We start from the raw sequence: 18,118 nt of genomic DNA, 5'->3' as shown, positions 1-18,118 counted from the left end.
TAATCTTAATAAATTAGATAATGAAGTCTTATATATAAGAATCGAGAAAATATTTTTACATTTCATATTTATCTCTATTTTTATTTTGACTTTGTTGTTACAATACCGGTTTTATAATTTCACTCTCTCCTCTTTTATTTGATCTCTGAAGATATAGATGTGCGATGGAGTAGTATACAAAGTATCATTTTTCCTTATAAAAAAATAACTTCACTTTTCCAACTTGGTGATATTGGTATTAAAATAGTTTTGTAACGCGAGAGATGGATAGTTCTAGTACCAACTACCAAATACTAGTACCAAATGTTAATTCTTAATTGTAATAATACAATAGTATTTTTTTGTGTGTGTCAAAGTCAGAGAGCTAGCACACCTACCTATTACTTTGAAGGAAAAAAAAAAAAGAATATGCAGTTTTTTATTCTTTTTATGAAAAAGAAAAATTTATGTGCTCGATCTGGAATTAATTACTATAAGAAGATTAATTATCTGCAATTGTCTGCAATTGTACAGAACTGTAGTCAAATAATAACGTAATAAATAATAACTAAAGTAAATAATAAATAAATGAAAAGATGAGTACGATTCAATTCTGGAGCACTACGTGGATCCACTCGATTTGGTACGAGGCGCACAAACATCAAAAAAAGTTTAAAAGGCAAAAAACTGCATCTGTTTAAAAATTATAAGAACTGAAAAGAAAAGCACATCGAAGTGAATAAGTTGCATTAAACGGTGGAAACTGTAGAATCCTGAAGTATGAATACGACTCCAGGCCTGAAAAAAGGAAAAGTATTTTACAATAATTTCGCATATAAAAAGAAAAGACAAAATAAAGAGTTCTGAGTGTCACTGTTTTGAGTCTTTTCTATTCTATCCATATTTCTTCTTAAATTGATTAATAATAACTTCTAAACATTATAATGACGAAATTTGAAATAGGTGGGATGGTTGTAAAGTGCAATTTAGTTTTATCATGAAAAAGTGATTTTGTGTGCATCATTTGTTGATGTTAAAATGATTTCATGCATGCATGTTAATTTTGTTAATGATGCACATGGCCAAAAATATTGACGGACGATTAATATTATAAACATTACTTTATACTTATAATTTTTTAATTTCTTTCTAAACAAGGCTGCCAAACGGCAACAACCCAAGAGAACAAAGAAAAACCTAACTAAGATAAGATAACTGAAATGCTGAATGATCCAGAAATTCATTGCGTGAACTATGGATTTGAGGAACGTAAACCATGGTAACACATTACACATAATTATTATTTTTTTTTTTCTTTATTTCTTCACGAAGGCACCTAAATCTGCACCAAGCCACCAACAAATTTCTCCATCAACTAACATTTTTTTCATCTTGAAGGAAAGAAGCCGAACCAGAATTCAAGCCTCAATACAAACAGAATCAAACAACTTGTCTCCTAACTCATCAGAAACAGTAATAAGCTACAACACCAAACATAGAAAAATTCACCTTAATGTATCACTACTGTATTTCAGCTTTATTTTATTGATATCAGTAAAAATCCACCCCATATGTAAGAAAAAAAACAGAAGGGGATAGAAGTCACAGAACTGTTACAGTTATATAGTCATATAGATTTTAATCCTCATTTTAGACAATTGAAATTGAAAAAAAAAAGCCGAAAAAAATTCAAAATTTTATGGGTTATTGTCATCATGAAAAACCACTGCCAAACCAGTCACAACCTTCACGCCGGAAAGCGAACCCTTAGGTTTCAACTCCGGTGGCTTCCATTCGACAACCGCCGTGTTATCTTCGCCGGAACTCTCTGACTCCGCGGTGTTTAAATTGTCCTTAAAAAGCTGTTGTTGTTCTTCTTCCTTCTTCTTCTCCTCTTTGATATCGTGAGTGCGCGTGTAAGGGGAGAGCCACTTCGCTTTCACGTATTCGGTTCTCCTCCATGGAGGCACGTGCATTCCCTTCTTCTTCAGACTCTGCTTCGCTGCCTCCGACACGAGCGCCACGATGCTCTGCAACCGCTCGCACGTGCCAACGAATATGTAGGGAAGGTTCTGGAGAATCGTCTTGTACGCTTTGGTGGATCGAGCAATCTCGAATTCTGACCTGAAGTCAATGTCAATAACAACTCGCTCTTTCCCCATCATCACATCTATGTATTCATATCCCCCTGAACAAAATCATATACATTAATTTAAATTAAATCTCTACGCTGGTTAAATTTCCTCACAATTAATTAACCTATAATCCAAAGTGAATTAGAGAAATTAAAGTACCAGCGGGATATGAAGGAGATTTTTCCCAGCGAGATTTGCAAATGGAAGCATCGTATCCGAGGGCTAACAATCCGTCTGTGACAATTTTTCTGCAGAAACTGTCTTTGCGCTTGCAGATCTTATTCTTCTCAACTATCTTCGCAGTGTCCGCAAGCAAACTCCTATCGCGCACGCTCGCGCACGCTACCAAACCCTGTCAAAAACGGAAAATAACGTGTTTCAGATTTCAGAAACGTCCTCTGTTGAGAACGCTTTCAATTACACAACCTGCCTGAACTATTGTTTACCTTGAGAGTTTCGCAGGCCTCGCCGGAGGAGAAATTGGAGTCGCCGAACGAGTTCGAGTCTTCGTCCGAGCTGTCGTCGTAGTTCCTGTTGAAGCAGTTACATCGGTTGCGGTGGTGTGAAGCGGAGTGCTTCTCGTGACTCTCCTCGATGAAACTCTGCACCATTTTCGCCAAACACGCCGAGCTCGGCTCGAAATCATTGGAGCCGTTAAGCGGTTCATCGCCTCCGGCAATCTTTTCCGGCGCCGAATTTCTGAGAACGCCAGAGAATTGGCGCTCGAGGAGCCGCTTCAGTCGTGACTTCACAACCGGCTTGGCTAGCTCAAGCCGAGTCCCTTCGGACGGAACCTGGGAATCAATTGGCTGAATTTTCATCGGAAAATGCATCGGCGATAACGACGACGACGACAATGGTTTAGAACTGAAACTCACACTCTCACTTGTTCGTCTTTTCCATTACCGATTCTTGAGAACTCAGAAGACAAAAACTGTGTAAAAAGCAATTAAACCTCTAAGTTCTGCGCAATCACCTTTCTCGATTCTCCGTCTTCGTTTTTAAAATTTGAGGACGGAGAAAGTCAGAAAAATCCAGAAAAAGGAAAAAGTAAAAAATAAAATATAAAAAAATTAATGTTCTCTGCCCAAAACTGTAGACGCTGAAATCAGAGCAAGCCTCTTCGATTTTTTTTCCCTCTCGTATTATTATATAGTGATAATAATAATCTGCCTCGGGGTTATGAGATGAAGCATGGAATAACTTGAAAACTATGCTAAGTAAAGTTGCTTTTGCTTAGGTTTTGTAATTTGTATTTGTAGTTGTACTAGCAGATACGCTTAGAGTTTCCAAACAAGTAGCGGCAAGACAACGTCAATTGGATCCCAAGATCGCCGCCAGCCACCGCCGGAGCCTCCATATTTCACGGCGTGGTGGTTGAATTTTCCGATGATGAGGGTGGGTAGGAGCTAAGGCGTGTGTGGTTGCGTGAGGTTATGGGTTTCGTGCAGGAGACGGCGAGAGAGGGATAAAGAGCAGATCAGAAAGCGAAGACTATTTAAAGGCAACGAAGACAAAAAAATAAATGGGATGACGTGGGAAGAAAGTGCCACCTGTAATCCTACGTGGCGGAATTGGAGAAGCGTCATGGTGAAGTGTGTTTTTGAAGCGGGTTTTGGTTCGTGATCTCGGCCCACGGAGCCACGTTACGGAGGTGTGGGTGGTCGTCCTTTGTGAAAGCCTCGTGATGCGGACAGGCTCACGACAGTGGCATGGCCCTGGGGCAATTCCAAAACCATTTATGCTGTGTTATTAGTTTCAGCAATCATATATTCTCAATTTTTTTTTTTACCAATTCTCTTAATATTTTATAGATTAAACATTTCAAAATGATGGATATTTCAGAGCATTAAAAAAATTATACTGTATTAACCAAGAAAGAAAAATAAATTTTTATTCTGTCTAAGAAAAAACCATTTTTATTCTATTTTTTTTTATCGATTTCTTAAATAAATAGTACTAAGAAATGTGGGCCAGAGAGTATCTCGTTAACCAAAGTTTATTTATAGAGCAAAGTACAACTAGTGTTTTCTTTAGAGAGATAACTAGTATTAACACTAATTAAAAAAAATTAAATAATTTTTTTTATTATAATCATAAAATTATATTGTTTGATTGCATATAAGATATATATTTTCTTGCCAACAAGATTTATTTTATATGTAATGATTAATCAATATTTAAATCTTGAACTATATAATTAAAAAATATTAATTATTATCATTTGTGTGAATCGTTGTTAATAATATATTTTTTTAATACATTAATCAATGTCTTAAAAAAATATAATAATATGGATGGCTTGCATTCCTAGAAGTTGAGTAATAAATAATTGTCGCATAAAAAAATTACTATGTTAGAGTATTTATTTTGGACTCCAATATTAAAAAATATAGTTCGTGTTCATTAAGAATCTTACCTTGTTTAATTTTCTTTGTTTTATTGTGTAAATGTTGTTTTTAAGATCTTTGTTATTTTCTTCTAATTTTTTTTATTTACTATTATATATACTGGATAGATTAAAATGTAATAAACAATTTAATGTATATTTATTTAAAAATATATAAGCTATTTTTTAAATGTAATTTTCTAAAAAATTACTTGACAAAACCCAATGGGATTAGGGTTGGTTATGTTTTCTAACCTCTGATTTTTTTAAACCCAAGCCTCTAATGTCATGTTGGTTTTTGCGAGGTTGAGAAAAGTCAAATTTATCATTAATTTGTATGGTTATCATGTCTACTAAGAAACTAGAATTTGTCTATTTCTAGTTAGAATTGTATTCTTTTACAAAAATTGAGTGCATGCGCAACAGTTTCAAATGATCCCAAACTTTTTTTTTTATATTTTACTAATTGAAAATTAAAATAAGTGATTCAAGTGACTAACTTATAGTTGTTTGCTTTCCATACTCCTAACTTACTTACCATTTTTCTCATTTTTAAAAAATATTTGGACTTAATTAATTAACCATGGTTCTAGAAACATACACCTCACATTCTCTTGCCTTAAAAAAAAGAATCTTCAACACATAACTCTAGTATGATTACTTTGCCTTTCCAATTGCACACTAATAACTTTTAGCGTATTTGCTTGTGCACTAACTCTACTACTATTATCGACACAGATAATGTAAAAATATATGATCAAATCAAATACTAATAACAATGGGATTTGATAGCTCCAAGCCGACTATACAATTTGCTAAAAACAAGTTAATCGTCCGATTGTTGCCAATGAGTCACCAAAAAGCTACAATACAATATAGGAAATTGTAAAGATACTTGCTCTTTATACCATGTCAAGATTTGCAATGCAATGTACAAAAATAGAAAGGAAGAAGACAAGAGAACCATAAAGAAGACAGAATTGAAAACAATGATGGATAGGTTTTCTATTGTATCACCTAATGCAGTCACAAAATTTGAGTAAATATATATACATCAATAACGCCAAACAAAATGTCTAGACTACCCTTAATTGGTTTTTTTTTCCCACCTAAAGGTTATTGAAAAATAGAGTACAATATATATTCAAAATCAAATACGTCATAATAAAGGGATAAACAAAGACAATATCTGAAATCAATACCCTATTAAGAAAAGGAGAGTATTGAAGTAAAGTCCACATTATGATCTTTATCAAGTCCTAAACATTGTTGAAGTAAAAATGAACACTCTGAAATATGTTATTGTTATCCATGATCTAAATAGACAAAAGCACAACATGTCAAAAAAGTATGGATACCATAAAACTTTTTTCCTTGATCAAATAACAAGAGATGACTAAACTAGATAAAATGGGTTGAAATATGATTAGTCAAGACCTAAAAAATGATCAATTCATGCATAAAATATATTTCAATTTTGATTTGTCATCAAACAAGATAGGAAAAGATGATAAATGTTTTTCTCAAAGGAACAACATGTGATAATATGCATGTCTTGTAGCTGAGACAATTTATTTTTTACACAAACTAAATTTTGATGTGTCAACTTATTCAAAATAACTCATCAAGATAACACAACTATAGTCACTTTGAGTGATGTAAAACTCTTTCGAATCCTTTCTTAAGAATAACAAAATGAGAAGAAAGTGAATTTCTTGACAACATTTGAGATTGTATAAAATTATAAGTTGATTTATCTAAAAAAGACTGAAAGAATCCTTCATTTGCATCCATTAATTCAGAAAAAAAAAACTCAAAACATTTGCTAGCTAGATTCGTCAACATTAGCAATAATAAATAATAATAAAAAAGCACGAAGTTATAGCAATTAACAATTTTTTTTCAAAAAATTGAAGTAAATATTAAACGTAGAATTGCCTAATTACACATGTCTAGTTTATGTAAATTTTGGTATGTATAATAATTAAGACAATATATAACAAAACATTATATGGTTAGATCATTAAAATTAATTTTGCAGAAATAATCATTGAACTAATAACTTAATCTTCACCGTATATATAAATAACAACTTAACAATAAGTATTGTTCATGAACATTAGAAACATATTAAATTGAAAATCTCGAGAGTATGGCCACTTGCTAGCCCACTTGAAGATAGAAAAGGATGTTATTTTGAAAGAAAAAGTGAACGGGTAAAAAGGGAACACAGCGATATCTATGTTCTATGCTGCAAAATAAGGGTGTGTTTGATTTACATTTTCATTTTCTGTTTTCATTTCTTGTTTTCATTTTTGGAGAATTGTTTTCATTTTCAAAAGATTAGAATTCTGAAAATATGTTTGGTTTGACTTCTTGTTTTCTGTTTTCATGAAATAAAAATACTGAAAATTTATGATATATTGATTTCTTATCTTTTTGTATTTTTAGATTTGCTTAAAATTACATTTATTACCACCGCAATTTCATTTTACCCGAAATGAGGTTTCTGTTCTCAACTGAAAACATTGAAAATGAGAATTTATTGTTTTCATTTTCGGGTTGTTTCCTGTTTTCATTTTCACTGAAAATGTTTTAAGAAATCCAACCAAACACATTTTCATCACTGTTTTATGTTTCCAGTGAAAATGAAAACAGAAAACAATCAAACCAAACCCCCCCTAAATGTCCAATGTACCCAGGAAAAAAAAATCCAAAGTTGAAAGTTAATTTTAGTCGGGGGACATTCAGGTATGTTTTTTTTTTTTTTCCTCACATATCTCCTTCTCGGATGTTATCCAATCAAAGTCATGATTGGATATTAAATATAAATATCTCTTTCAACAAAAATTTGAACAATTATTTATATGTTATAAAAGATTAACTCTTTTTACTAGAATCAATCCTTCCAATCGACACTCTCTGTTATTTGAGATATTGGGCTATTTTGGAAAAATACAGTTGCATTTGTTTTTGGAAAAAAATAATAATGCAGGGAATGTGGCCCTTCTTTGAACACGACGTTGACATGCCCTTCAAAAGACGCCACGGGTAACATTGTAGTTTTAAGCTGTTGGATTGTTTGTTGCGAAATGAAAATCACGCAAGTCATTTTTTAAGCAAGCATAATTAATAAAAAAAAAAGAGTTACAATATTTAAAACTGTTGGGTTCGCGTAATTGTGTTCCTCTCTTTTGGTGAAACAAAGATAAGTGTCTTTTTCGACGAGAGAACGAGAGGGGAAATTTCTAGACAATGATTATTGTAAACTAGAAAATAGACAAAAATTGTTTTGAGAAAAAGGACAAATGAATGATAACGATTGCATAATAGTAGAAATAATGATATTATCTTTATTTTTCTATAAGATTCTTTTTTGTAAAAGGCCGTTTTTTTAAAATTAATTATTTTGTTTATAATTCTTGAGTAAAAATATAATAATTAATTAAGTGAAATTTCAAAATATTCAAAGGCAACATTAAATAATTTGGAGTATAAAATATTAACAAATTTAATCTTACCAATTAAAATTTATAAATTTATGAAGTAGTTAAAAGAAGAGCTAGCAATATATCAAATCGACCTATTTTAAATATTTTCGGTTAAAAGTTTCAGTTAGTTAATAAAAAATATATAAATACTGTATTTTTTTTTTATCAAAATAAAAGAGGGATTTACTTTTAGTATCACCTTATCTGGTAGAAGTGGAGGAGGACATTTGAAGCGGTGGGAGAAGGTAATAAATGGTGGTCCGTAATGAAGAAATTGAAGTTTGAAAGTGGGGTCCAGTGGAAAAAAGAAAAGATGATGATTAATGTATAAATAAGCGCACCTATTATATTTGTTTTAATATTTTGATATATTAGGGAGACTTTTAATTTTATCTAGATATAGGATATGTGTCATTTATTGTTATATATTTTTGATTTAATATAATTTACATTTTTTTCCAATATAGTAAAAGTAAGGCCCATAATATACTTCCCTATGCCCTAGTTTATCTGATGGGACATCTTGCCATAGCCAATCCTATTTTGCCTCATTCAACTTGGTATACACACACGTTGGGAACTCATGATCATATATACTTACGAGTTCCGTTTTGTTGGAAGGAAAGAAAATAAGAGATGAAAAAAAGTTTGAAATTTGAATTAAAAAAAAAATAAAAAATAAAATTATTTGTTTGAAACAAATTTTATTACCCATTGGATTCTTCTTATTTATGTAGTTGCAATTTACATTATCCCCACTGGATTTATTTCTCCCCATCTCAACAATCTTTGACCACCATCGTCTCTTTCACAAAAAATACTGGTACCCCTAAAATGATAAATTGAGATTATTAGAAGAAGAGAGTTGGGGAGGAAAAAGGATCACGTGTGGGGAGCGTAGAGTACAACCATAAGGATCAAATGAATCCAACGGTTAACAAAATTTGTTCATGATGAGCCACTTAAAAGACTTGTCTACCGTAGCCTTGATATTAATTACTTTTGAATCTATTTTATTATTTTTTAATATATTCTTTTGAATATATTTTTATTATTAGTTCAAATTTATTAAAAAAAATAACTTTGTGAGTCTGATTTTTTATTTAACGAGTTTAATTTATGATTTTATAATTTTTAATATATTTTTATTAATAAAAATATATTAAAATGTGCTAAAAATATATCATTCACATTTTTATTTTTCTTAAACAAAGGAAGAGTATTTTTTTAAAATATCATAAAATTAGAGTGTTCGACTATCTGATAGGAATATGAATTATCCAATCTTTTGGTCAGCACTGCCTTTACAAGGTTTTAGTTGTTTTTAGTTTAACTTTTAATACAATATACTAAATTCACATTAAAATGGTGTTGGAGGAATTGATTTAAGTAATTTTTTTAAAAATAAGTAACTGGTGCCACAATGGCACGGCCTCTTTTTATATTTTGGTAAGTATGACTTGGTCCTACGACTTTGTTGGTTGTATTTTGTATGCTACTTAAGTTCTGTTAATTGATTATCCAAAATGAGAAGGGAGAAGTAGTGAAAGTACTATACTAAAATTTGAGCATGAAATTTCTAGATTTATGCAATGATTTTAATAACATCTGTCTTGGTAGCATTTTTTATTTATTTTTACTTAATAATCGTCCTAAACGTTGTTGTATAAATGAAATAGTGTCATGGGCCGAATTATAAACAGTTTTTTTTTACAAGATAAAATATCCATCTCTTCAATATTGGAAAATAGTGATATACTTTACAAACCGAATGTTTATAACACTTTTTATATTTTTTTATTATCACGCGTATAATTTTTGCGTAACTAATTAAGGTGTTTGTTTTTTTCGATAGAATCTCTCCCCTTCTTTCTATTCCGTTCCTTTGATCCTTTTAATGGACTATAAAATTAAGTGCTGTTTGTTTTTTCAATGAAAGATCTCAAACATCTTTAAATCAAAACTTTTATTTCTTATTTCTAACCTAATGTGACAAAATATATATATATATATATATATATATATATATATTCAATCTAAGATTAAATCAAACACATCCTAATTATCACCGGTAGAATCTAAAATTTGCGGGTTACACTTAGAGCACTAGAAAAGTTCATTTTAAATTTTTAAACTTTTGGTGGGTCTCATAATATAACATAAAATAAAAAACTTTTGTCATTTTTAATTTAATGGTAAAATATGGTAGAATCCCAATTTAAATTTTTGGATTTTACTTGCAGAGAGAAGAAAAAATTAGAATCTCTCTTTATTTCTCATATGCTATTAAAAAATAATTTTTTTATAAAAGTGAAATTATTAGAAAGTTTTTCTCTAAATTCAACCTGTAACATAAAAAATTCTTAAAGAAAAATAATAATAAATCTAATGAACTGATATTCTTGAAATGAAGAGTCCAATTCAAGAATCCCAGTTAAAAAATGCTGTTAGCGGTGGTGTTAGTGTAGTAGACTTGCCCCATTTTGCGAGTTGGCCGTATTGTGCAACCAATTGTGTAGCTAGTTGTGCTTGTGTTTGTGGCAGACAACAAAATCCTTAGATACAAATCTGCGTAACCTCCGATTTTGATCATTCTCCCAATAACACCTCATTCCAAGCATCAGAACATTGTCCAATTGTCGCCACTATAGTATTTCATTACTTCTTTTTCCTGCAAATGTCAAGTATCAACTGAATAATACCCTTTTCCAGGCTTTTTTTTTTTTTTTATGCAATCACAAGTCACAACCACCACTTATGTTAACTAGTGATTTACCAGGTCCGTGCAATGCATGGCTAGATTTTCTTTTTTAATAATTAACTTATTAGAATTAGTATAATATTGAATTTTACTTATATACAATCTAACATAATATATTATCTTTACGGTTTAAATATTAGATTATAATTTTAATGATAATGTGCAATATAATTATTTGGCTAAAATATCATTTTACTTATATTTTTTTTTTGTATTTTCTAATTTGATACTTTATGTTTCAAAAGACTCATTTTAATTCTTTATGTTTTCATAGACATATTTTAGTTTATTTTTGTCAGTTTTTCGTTAAAACTTAATTAATTAATTTGACGTAATGACTAAAAATTATAACATTGTGTAAATTAATTATTTAGACATAAGGACGGTTTTTAGTGGTCATATTTTTTTTAATTAAAATTTTTACATTACAAATTTCATCTCAACTTTAGATTCAGATGGTTTTTATACTCGCCGTCACTTCAGATCCCATCTCCGCCGCACTACCTCCAATCGCCACCCTCCCTTTCGACCACTACTGCCCCCTCTCTCCTTCCACCACCTTCAAGATTCTGTTATGTATCCGAGTCCAAAAATGTTTTATGATTTTTGTAAAGGTATGAGGTGGGAAGAGTAAAAACTCATGTGGAGGTAGCAATCCCCAATATATTTTTTCAATAGATTTAGGCATTTGATAGGAGTGGATATAGCAAGGGATATGCTAGGTGCATCCAGCAATATTGCTGGTGCACCAAGCAATTAGGTGAATGGGCAAAATTGTCTTTGCATTAAAAATAATAATTTCTTTTTCCGAAAGTTTTCTGGAAGAACCTTTTTTCGAAAGAACAATTTGTGTTTTACCGGAAGAACCTTCTTTCAGAAGAACAATTTATGTTCTACCAGAAGAACGAACCTTCTTCCGGAAGAACAATTTGTGTTACCGGAAGAACCTTTTTCCGAAAAGTTTTCTGGAAGAAGGTTCTTCCAGAAGAACAATTTGTTCATCTGAAAGAATCTTTTTCTGGGGAAGTTATTGGAAAAACTTCTTCCAGTAGCTTTTCCGGAAGAAAGTTCTTCCGGTAGAATATTGTTCTACCGGAAGAAGGAATTATTTTTTTAACACAAGAACAATTTTGCCCATTTACCTAATTGCTGGGTGCACCAGCAATGTTGCTGGGTGCACCTAGCATGTCCCATATAGCAAATGCCTAGATTTATCTGGACCAAAAGAGTTCAGAAGCAGCCCAATTTATTGTAGAACCCACTTAATCTAATTAATCCCAACCAAAAATCAACTTACTAACTAATTAGACCAACCCAAATAGGTTTAACAAAATAAACCCAAAAGAAAAATAAATGAAATATACAAATAAAAAGTAAAAATATCACAAAATAAAAAACCCCAATATTTAGCGGGATAAAATTTCCTAAAGCATTAACACTTGTCTTAATAAAACTCGGAAATATTAAGTTAAATAATTTAGTAATGAAAATATGTTTTTTTTTCTCACAAAAAATAGTTTTAATTCTTAAAATTAGTAAAAATAAATTATTTTAATTCCTATTTTTCACTTCCCTAAGAATTCAAATGAAATTTTCGTAATTTTGAGTATTAAATGAATTGACATTCGTATTTTTAGAATTTGATATAATATAATGCGCTGCCACTCGTTTAATGATGGTATGGTTTTACTTTATCTGTGATAGCAACCTGGATAATTCTCTTCCAACTTTTGGATAGAAAATCCAAAGCAGTATTGAACTTTCAATGAGAAGAAAACTTGCAGATACGGGAAAGTGAGGTGGGGGAGAAAGAAAAGTACTAGCAGGGAGGTTGAAAATGATGGTAGTCGGTGGAAGATAAGAATCATACACTCTTAATAAATAGAGCAATGCAGTTTGCAGTTCACAACCAAAAACTGGGCCGTTTAAAGAATTTGGGCCATTCTAATGAAATGCATGGTGGGCCAGTGAGGCCCAAAGAGGAAAAAGGAAAGAGAGTGCGAAATATTTTTGAAATTGGGAATGAAAAGTGTTTTCCCACGCAAGGTTGCGCGCCTCTCGATTTGAGAAAATTGAGAATTCAAAGTTCAAACATAACACATACCACATTTAATGACATCATAGGCACCCATTTGGATCTAATCCTCAGAATCAGCTTCAGCCTTTCTCTCTAACTCCCTCACTCACACTCACAGGTATCTCTCTCTTTCTCACCCTTTGTTACGAGTGTTGTTCTTTGCAACCAAGAAACATGTTCTCCGATTATGTTTCCATCGTTTCACAACCAAAAATTTCATTTTTTTTTTTACCTTTTGTTCCCAAGTTCTTTTCTTTTCTTTTCAAAATCGTTTTCTTCTTTGGCTTGTTTCTTCTATTTCTCCGTGTTCCGTTTTCTGAAACTGAAAAGTGTAGTTAAGCAATGGCGGGGAAAGGAGGAAAGGGGCTTCTTGCAGCGAAAACCACCGCGGCTAACAAGGACAAAGACAAGGACAAGAAGAGACCTATTTCTCGTTCATCTCGTGCCGGAATCCAGGTAACAAAGATTTGTTTCTTTTTCTTTCTCTCTCTGCTATACATTTCAAAGTTACTTTATCTGTTTCACATTCTCGAAGATTTCCGCTATTCTATTTTTTATTCCTTCTTTATTTGTTCTGGGATTTAAGGAACACTGGGTTGGGGCGATAAATACGAAATTCCTAGATTTACCCACTTGCAATTTAACAGCAAAGTAGGGATCTTTTTTAGTTTTGCGTACGGAAAATTTCGTACAGATGAATAAATGAAATGTAAGGCTTGTTCTTCACGTGCTATTGATTTTGTTGTAGTTGCTTGGTATTTGTACTTTGTATGAGTAGATATGGTTTTATGTTCTTCAATTGTTGTAGGAATTTGCCCTTTGCATGAGTACAGGCCTTTATTTTTTGTTAAATTTTTATATACTTGTGTTTTTAATCAACTAGATAGATATAACTTTTAATGCATTTTTTTTTCAAAAAATGAATAAATCTATTATATAAGTGAATATGTTAATTGTGAATGATGACAATATAATTGGAGAAACGTTACCAATATCTTATTCTTTAACACGCTTTTCTGAACATGTTCTTTACTATTTACTGAAATTCATCTGAAAATAGAAATTTGGTTGTCTCACTCTTTACTTCAATATAGATAGATTATTATAACTGTTTTATTGTATTGGAAATATAGTTTCCTGTGGGACGTATCCATAGGCAGCTGAAACAAAGGGTCCAAGCTAATGGACGTGTTGGTGCCACTGCTGCCGTATACTTAGCCTCAATTCTTGAGTATCTTACTGCTGAAGTTCTTGAACTTGCTGGGAATGCAAGCAAGGATCTGAAGGTGAAAAGGATAACACCAAGGCATTTGCAGCTTGCTATCAGAGGAGATGAGGAGTTGGACACCCTTATTAAAGGGACCATTGCTGGTGGTGGTGTCATTCCTCACATCCACAAGTCCTTGATCAACAAAACAGCCAAGGATTGAGCTCGCTCTTTGGCCTTCTGATTTCATGTTGCTGTTTACTGAGAACTAAGTTTGTGTTTATTGTGAATTGATCACAGTAGTAGGTTTGTATGAATGATTTATTTTAACAGTTTTATAACTCAGGTTGTAGTGTGTACATGGCTTGCTAGACAATGCTTTCTTTAACTATTTTAATGGGTCTGTTGTTAGAGCTTTAACCATGTTGGATTGCTTGCTAGACAATGCTTGCTTTTAGGTGCAATCTGTGATTTGTTGTTGTCTTTGTTGGCAATTGACCCCTCACCCCTTCATATATGGTTTTTCTAACTTTAATCTTGCGATCTGTGACCTGTTATTTATTTAGGACCTTGTTATTTAAAATGTTTTAAGAACTATTAATATTTTAACAATTGATGGATTTATGCAACGGATAAGATGCTGATTATAAAATTAAGTATTGCTCTGGTGTTTACTAGACGAAATTAGTTCCCAGCTCCCAGAATTCCACGCTATTCAATTTCTACCTACATATACGTATATTGTTCTCACGTTTTTTTGGGTCATGATTTTCAGTTTTTAAAATACTAGATAGATAGTATTCTTGAGTAAACTGTTTATTGTTTCTCGTGTGAGATTGACAGATGCATCCTCTAATCTCATACTTAAACAATATAATATTTTACCCAAATATACAATCTCTTTTACGGTCAATATTTTCAATCCGTATAAGAGCAGGTCTTGATCCCCCAAAAAATAAGAACCTGGCGGGGAAGGTTTGAGTGCAAAAATTGATGTGTTATCTTATTGTTAGTCCAGAATCCAGATAATCAGAATTTAGAACTAAGTGACTCAATAAGAATGGGGATTCAATTCTTGCTTACACGTTTCATTTTAATTTCTCTTTTTCTGTTCTTCATCCCTTTTGCTGGACCCTATTAGGTCATTGAAAGATACCACAAGGAAATCCCCTTCCAATGAACTTCCAAGGTGAGTTATAAGTAATGACTTAAATTGCCAACATGAATTAAATCTTGTCCTTCAAAGGTGAGTCTTGACTTACTAAAAAAATGACTATTAACTAAAAAATTGCCAACATGTTGAGAATTAAATCTTGTTCTTCATACTGTACTTCTGGTTACCGCCCTGCACTAAACTAAATGACGCTATTATTAAAAGATTTCTTGCCAATTATCCAATTTATAATAGCTATTTGACATTATATTGTTAAATGACCTCTCGCTAATTATCAAACTACAAGTACAGTTTACTTTTAATATTCTGTTATTGTAAAGATTTTTAACCGCCACCTAATTTGAAACTACTTTAATATAATATTTAAAGTAACTATTGTAAAAATTAAATACTTTCAATTATACAAAATACAACAGTCTATACTTAGTGAACTAAAAAAAAGGAGTCTATACATAGATAATAATGTAAAAATCCTTTACAATAATGATGTTATGCATTCCAATTAAATTCAATATTTTAACATTTGTATTTTCTTACATTAATAAGACAAACTGAGTAACTAATGTAGTGAGGAAAGTTGTGGCCTCTAGGGTAAATTATAAAAAGGGAGAACAATAATTTTATTTTATTTTATTCTAGCGGACAGTCAGAAAATAATTGAGTTCTTTAAGTACAGCAATCAGGGTTATATATTTATATTTTAAACTACGTTTATGGAAAATGTTTTGTTGAGGACAAATTTACTTTTGTAATCTCTATGCTTTAGCCTAAGGAATTAGTCTTGAATTATTGGATAAGAAACACCTTTTAAAAAAAAACCCTTTGATGTACACAAAATTTCAATGTGTAAGATTTTTTTTATATTATATATGAAACTTTGAAAGGTGTAATTTGATTTTATAATTTATTTCAACGTGTAATCAATTTTTTTTTTTTTTCTATTAGGGAGAGGTCTTATAGATAGCAGGTGGTGGGGCCGGAGGAGGAGAAATAATATAATGAAAAAATAAAAACAGATGGAATCCGATAAAAAGAGAAGATGGAGTACATTATATGAAACTGGATTTATATATTCACAATTCATTTTCTGGAACTTAATTAAGCTGATTTTGAAGGGACAGAATACGCAATTTAGACATGGCAACTATATGAAATATATGAAGTTTGTTATGCCAAGTTACGTGATGGAGCTAACATTTATTTTGTAGGTTCAAAAATTTAAGTGAAGGTGTTTGTAAAAAAAAAAACAATCAAGTGAAGGAAAAACTATCCTAGACATTAGTTTTAACAAAGACTTAAAATGATATTACGAATTACATTCATGTAATTACAAGTATTTCATTTAACACCAAAGGGCGATGTAGATAGAAATAGAGAACAATAGAATTATTAATTCATTATATATTTGCATCATCTTAGGAGAACGTATAAGCCAACAAGATTTTTATTTTTCCTTTCTAAATGGTATTTTTCTGTGGAGGCAATTTTATATGAAGAACGCTTACATCTCAATAAAAAAATGAGAATAGTAATTCGCCAAGTTGTGACTTCACCTTGTGTTTGGGTGAGGAATTTCAAATGCCAAAAATTTGAATTGCTTTTATTTTCATTTTTCAAATGTTTTGTTAGGATAAATCAATTCAAATTTCTTTTATTTTAAATTCTTTGTTTGGATAGGGTAATTCAATTTCCTCCATATGCAAAATTTTAATTTTACATTTTAAATAGATGAAAATTTAATATTAAACATTATAGAAAATAAACACAATTAATTTTGAAATATTAATTAAAAAATAATTTCAATTTTTAATAATTTATAAATACAAAATATTGATAATTTTAATTAGGGTTGTTTTGCCAGACCACATCCAGTGATGTTTTTAAATCGACATCAACCAAGACTATTTTTCAGTCAACATCAAATAGGGTTTCTTTGTCAAAGTATGCTCGAAATATTTGTCAGTTGACGTCAGTCGATGTTATTTTTTTGCTAACGTTGGTTGAGTCTATTTTTTAGCCGATGTTGGTTTGATTTTTTTTACCAACGTCGGCTAGGGTTTGTTTGGCCGACACCGGCTAGGGTCTTTCCGAACGACATTGACCAAGACTATTTTTAGCCAATGTTGGCCTAAAAAATCCTAACAGGCATTGACGAAAAAATCTACCCAATATTGGTTAAAAAATAGCTTGGTCGATGCCGACCAATAGAACCTATCCAATGTCGGCTGAAAAACATCATTGGTCAACGTTGGATGAAAAATCTCGAGTTGAAGTTGGCTAAAAAATAGCCCTGACCAATGTTGGACAAAAAACCCTATCCAACATCAACTATAAAATAGCTTTGGCTGATGTTGGCTAAAAAATAGCTCTCACTGATGTCGATCGAAAAAACTCTAGTGGATGTTGACTTTAAGAGCCTAGTCGATGTCGACTAAAAATAGTCATGCCCGATGTCGGTCAAAAATACCTGGCTGATGTTAACAGAAAAAACCCTAGTCAACATCAATAAAAAAACCTAGTTAATGTGGTTAAGAAATAACTATGACTGATGTTAGCCAGAAAACCCTAGTCAATGTTAGTAAAAAAATCCTAACCGATGTCGGTTAAGAAAATCTAGTTGACATAAGCCAAAACACCCTAACTAACATCCGCTAAAAAATAACTCTAGTTGATATTGGTTAAAAAATAGCTTTGGCTGATGTTGGCTGGAAAAACCTAGTTGATGTCAGCTGAAAAATCCCAATAGGTGTCTACTCGAAAGTTAGCCATGATCGATGTCATTAGAAAAAAATCTAGCCAACATCGGCAAAAAAAATCATTGGTCAACATCAACTAAAAAAACCTGGATGTCAATGGCAAAAAAAATATCCTTGGTTGACGTTAGCAAAAATTTCCCATGACTGAC

General features: G+C 31.5%; 2 protein-coding genes across 2 annotated transcripts; one reads left to right on the top strand and one right to left on the bottom strand.

Annotated features, from left to right (window-relative positions):
• Positions 1-1,495: 1,495 nt before the first annotated feature.
• LOC100782749 (uncharacterized) lies at positions 1,496-3,959 on the bottom strand. Its single transcript, XM_041006281.1, has 3 exons — positions 2,561-3,959; positions 2,274-2,466; positions 1,496-2,167 (listed from the first exon to the last, which is right to left on the bottom strand). Exons 1-3 carry the CDS (start codon positions 2,945-2,947, stop codon positions 1,677-1,679), a joined length of 1,071 nt encoding a protein of 356 aa, XP_040862215.1. The 5' UTR covers positions 2,948-3,959; the 3' UTR covers positions 1,496-1,676.
• An 8,949-nt stretch (positions 3,960-12,908) lies between these two features.
• LOC100306323 (uncharacterized) lies at positions 12,909-14,493 on the top strand. The gene is made up of 3 exons (NM_001250096.2): positions 12,909-12,950; positions 13,168-13,288; positions 13,966-14,493. The coding sequence occupies exons 2-3, from the start codon at positions 13,175-13,177 to the stop codon at positions 14,260-14,262; spliced, it is 411 nt and encodes a 136-aa protein (NP_001237025.1). The 5' UTR covers positions 12,909-12,950; positions 13,168-13,174; the 3' UTR covers positions 14,263-14,493.
• The last annotated feature ends 3,625 nt before the right edge of the window (positions 14,494-18,118 follow it).

The sequence above is a fragment of the Glycine max genome, chromosome 10 (assembly GCF_000004515.6).
Source record: "Glycine max cultivar Williams 82 chromosome 10, Glycine_max_v4.0, whole genome shotgun sequence".
NCBI lineage: Eukaryota > Viridiplantae > Streptophyta > Magnoliopsida > Fabales > Fabaceae > Glycine > Glycine max.
This window is presented reverse-complemented; position numbering and strand designations above follow the sequence as displayed.

Coding starts and splice junctions, on each gene's coding strand:
- LOC100782749 (XM_041006281.1), bottom strand. CDS start 2,947: ATGCATTTTCCGATGAAAATTCAGCCAATTGATTCCCAGGTTCCGTCC. Junction 2,467..2,560: donor AGGCCTGCGAAACTCTCAAG/GTAAACAATAGT, acceptor CGTTTTTGACAG/GGTTTGGTAGCGTGCGCGAG. Junction 2,168..2,273: donor ATCTCCTTCATATCCCGCTG/GTACTTTAATTT, acceptor GATTTTGTTCAG/GGGGATATGAATACATAGAT.
- LOC100306323 (NM_001250096.2), top strand. CDS start 13,175: ATGGCGGGGAAAGGAGGAAAGGGGCTTCTTGCAGCGAAAACCACCGCG. Junction 13,289..13,965: donor CATCTCGTGCCGGAATCCAG/GTAACAAAGATT, acceptor TTGGAAATATAG/TTTCCTGTGGGACGTATCCA.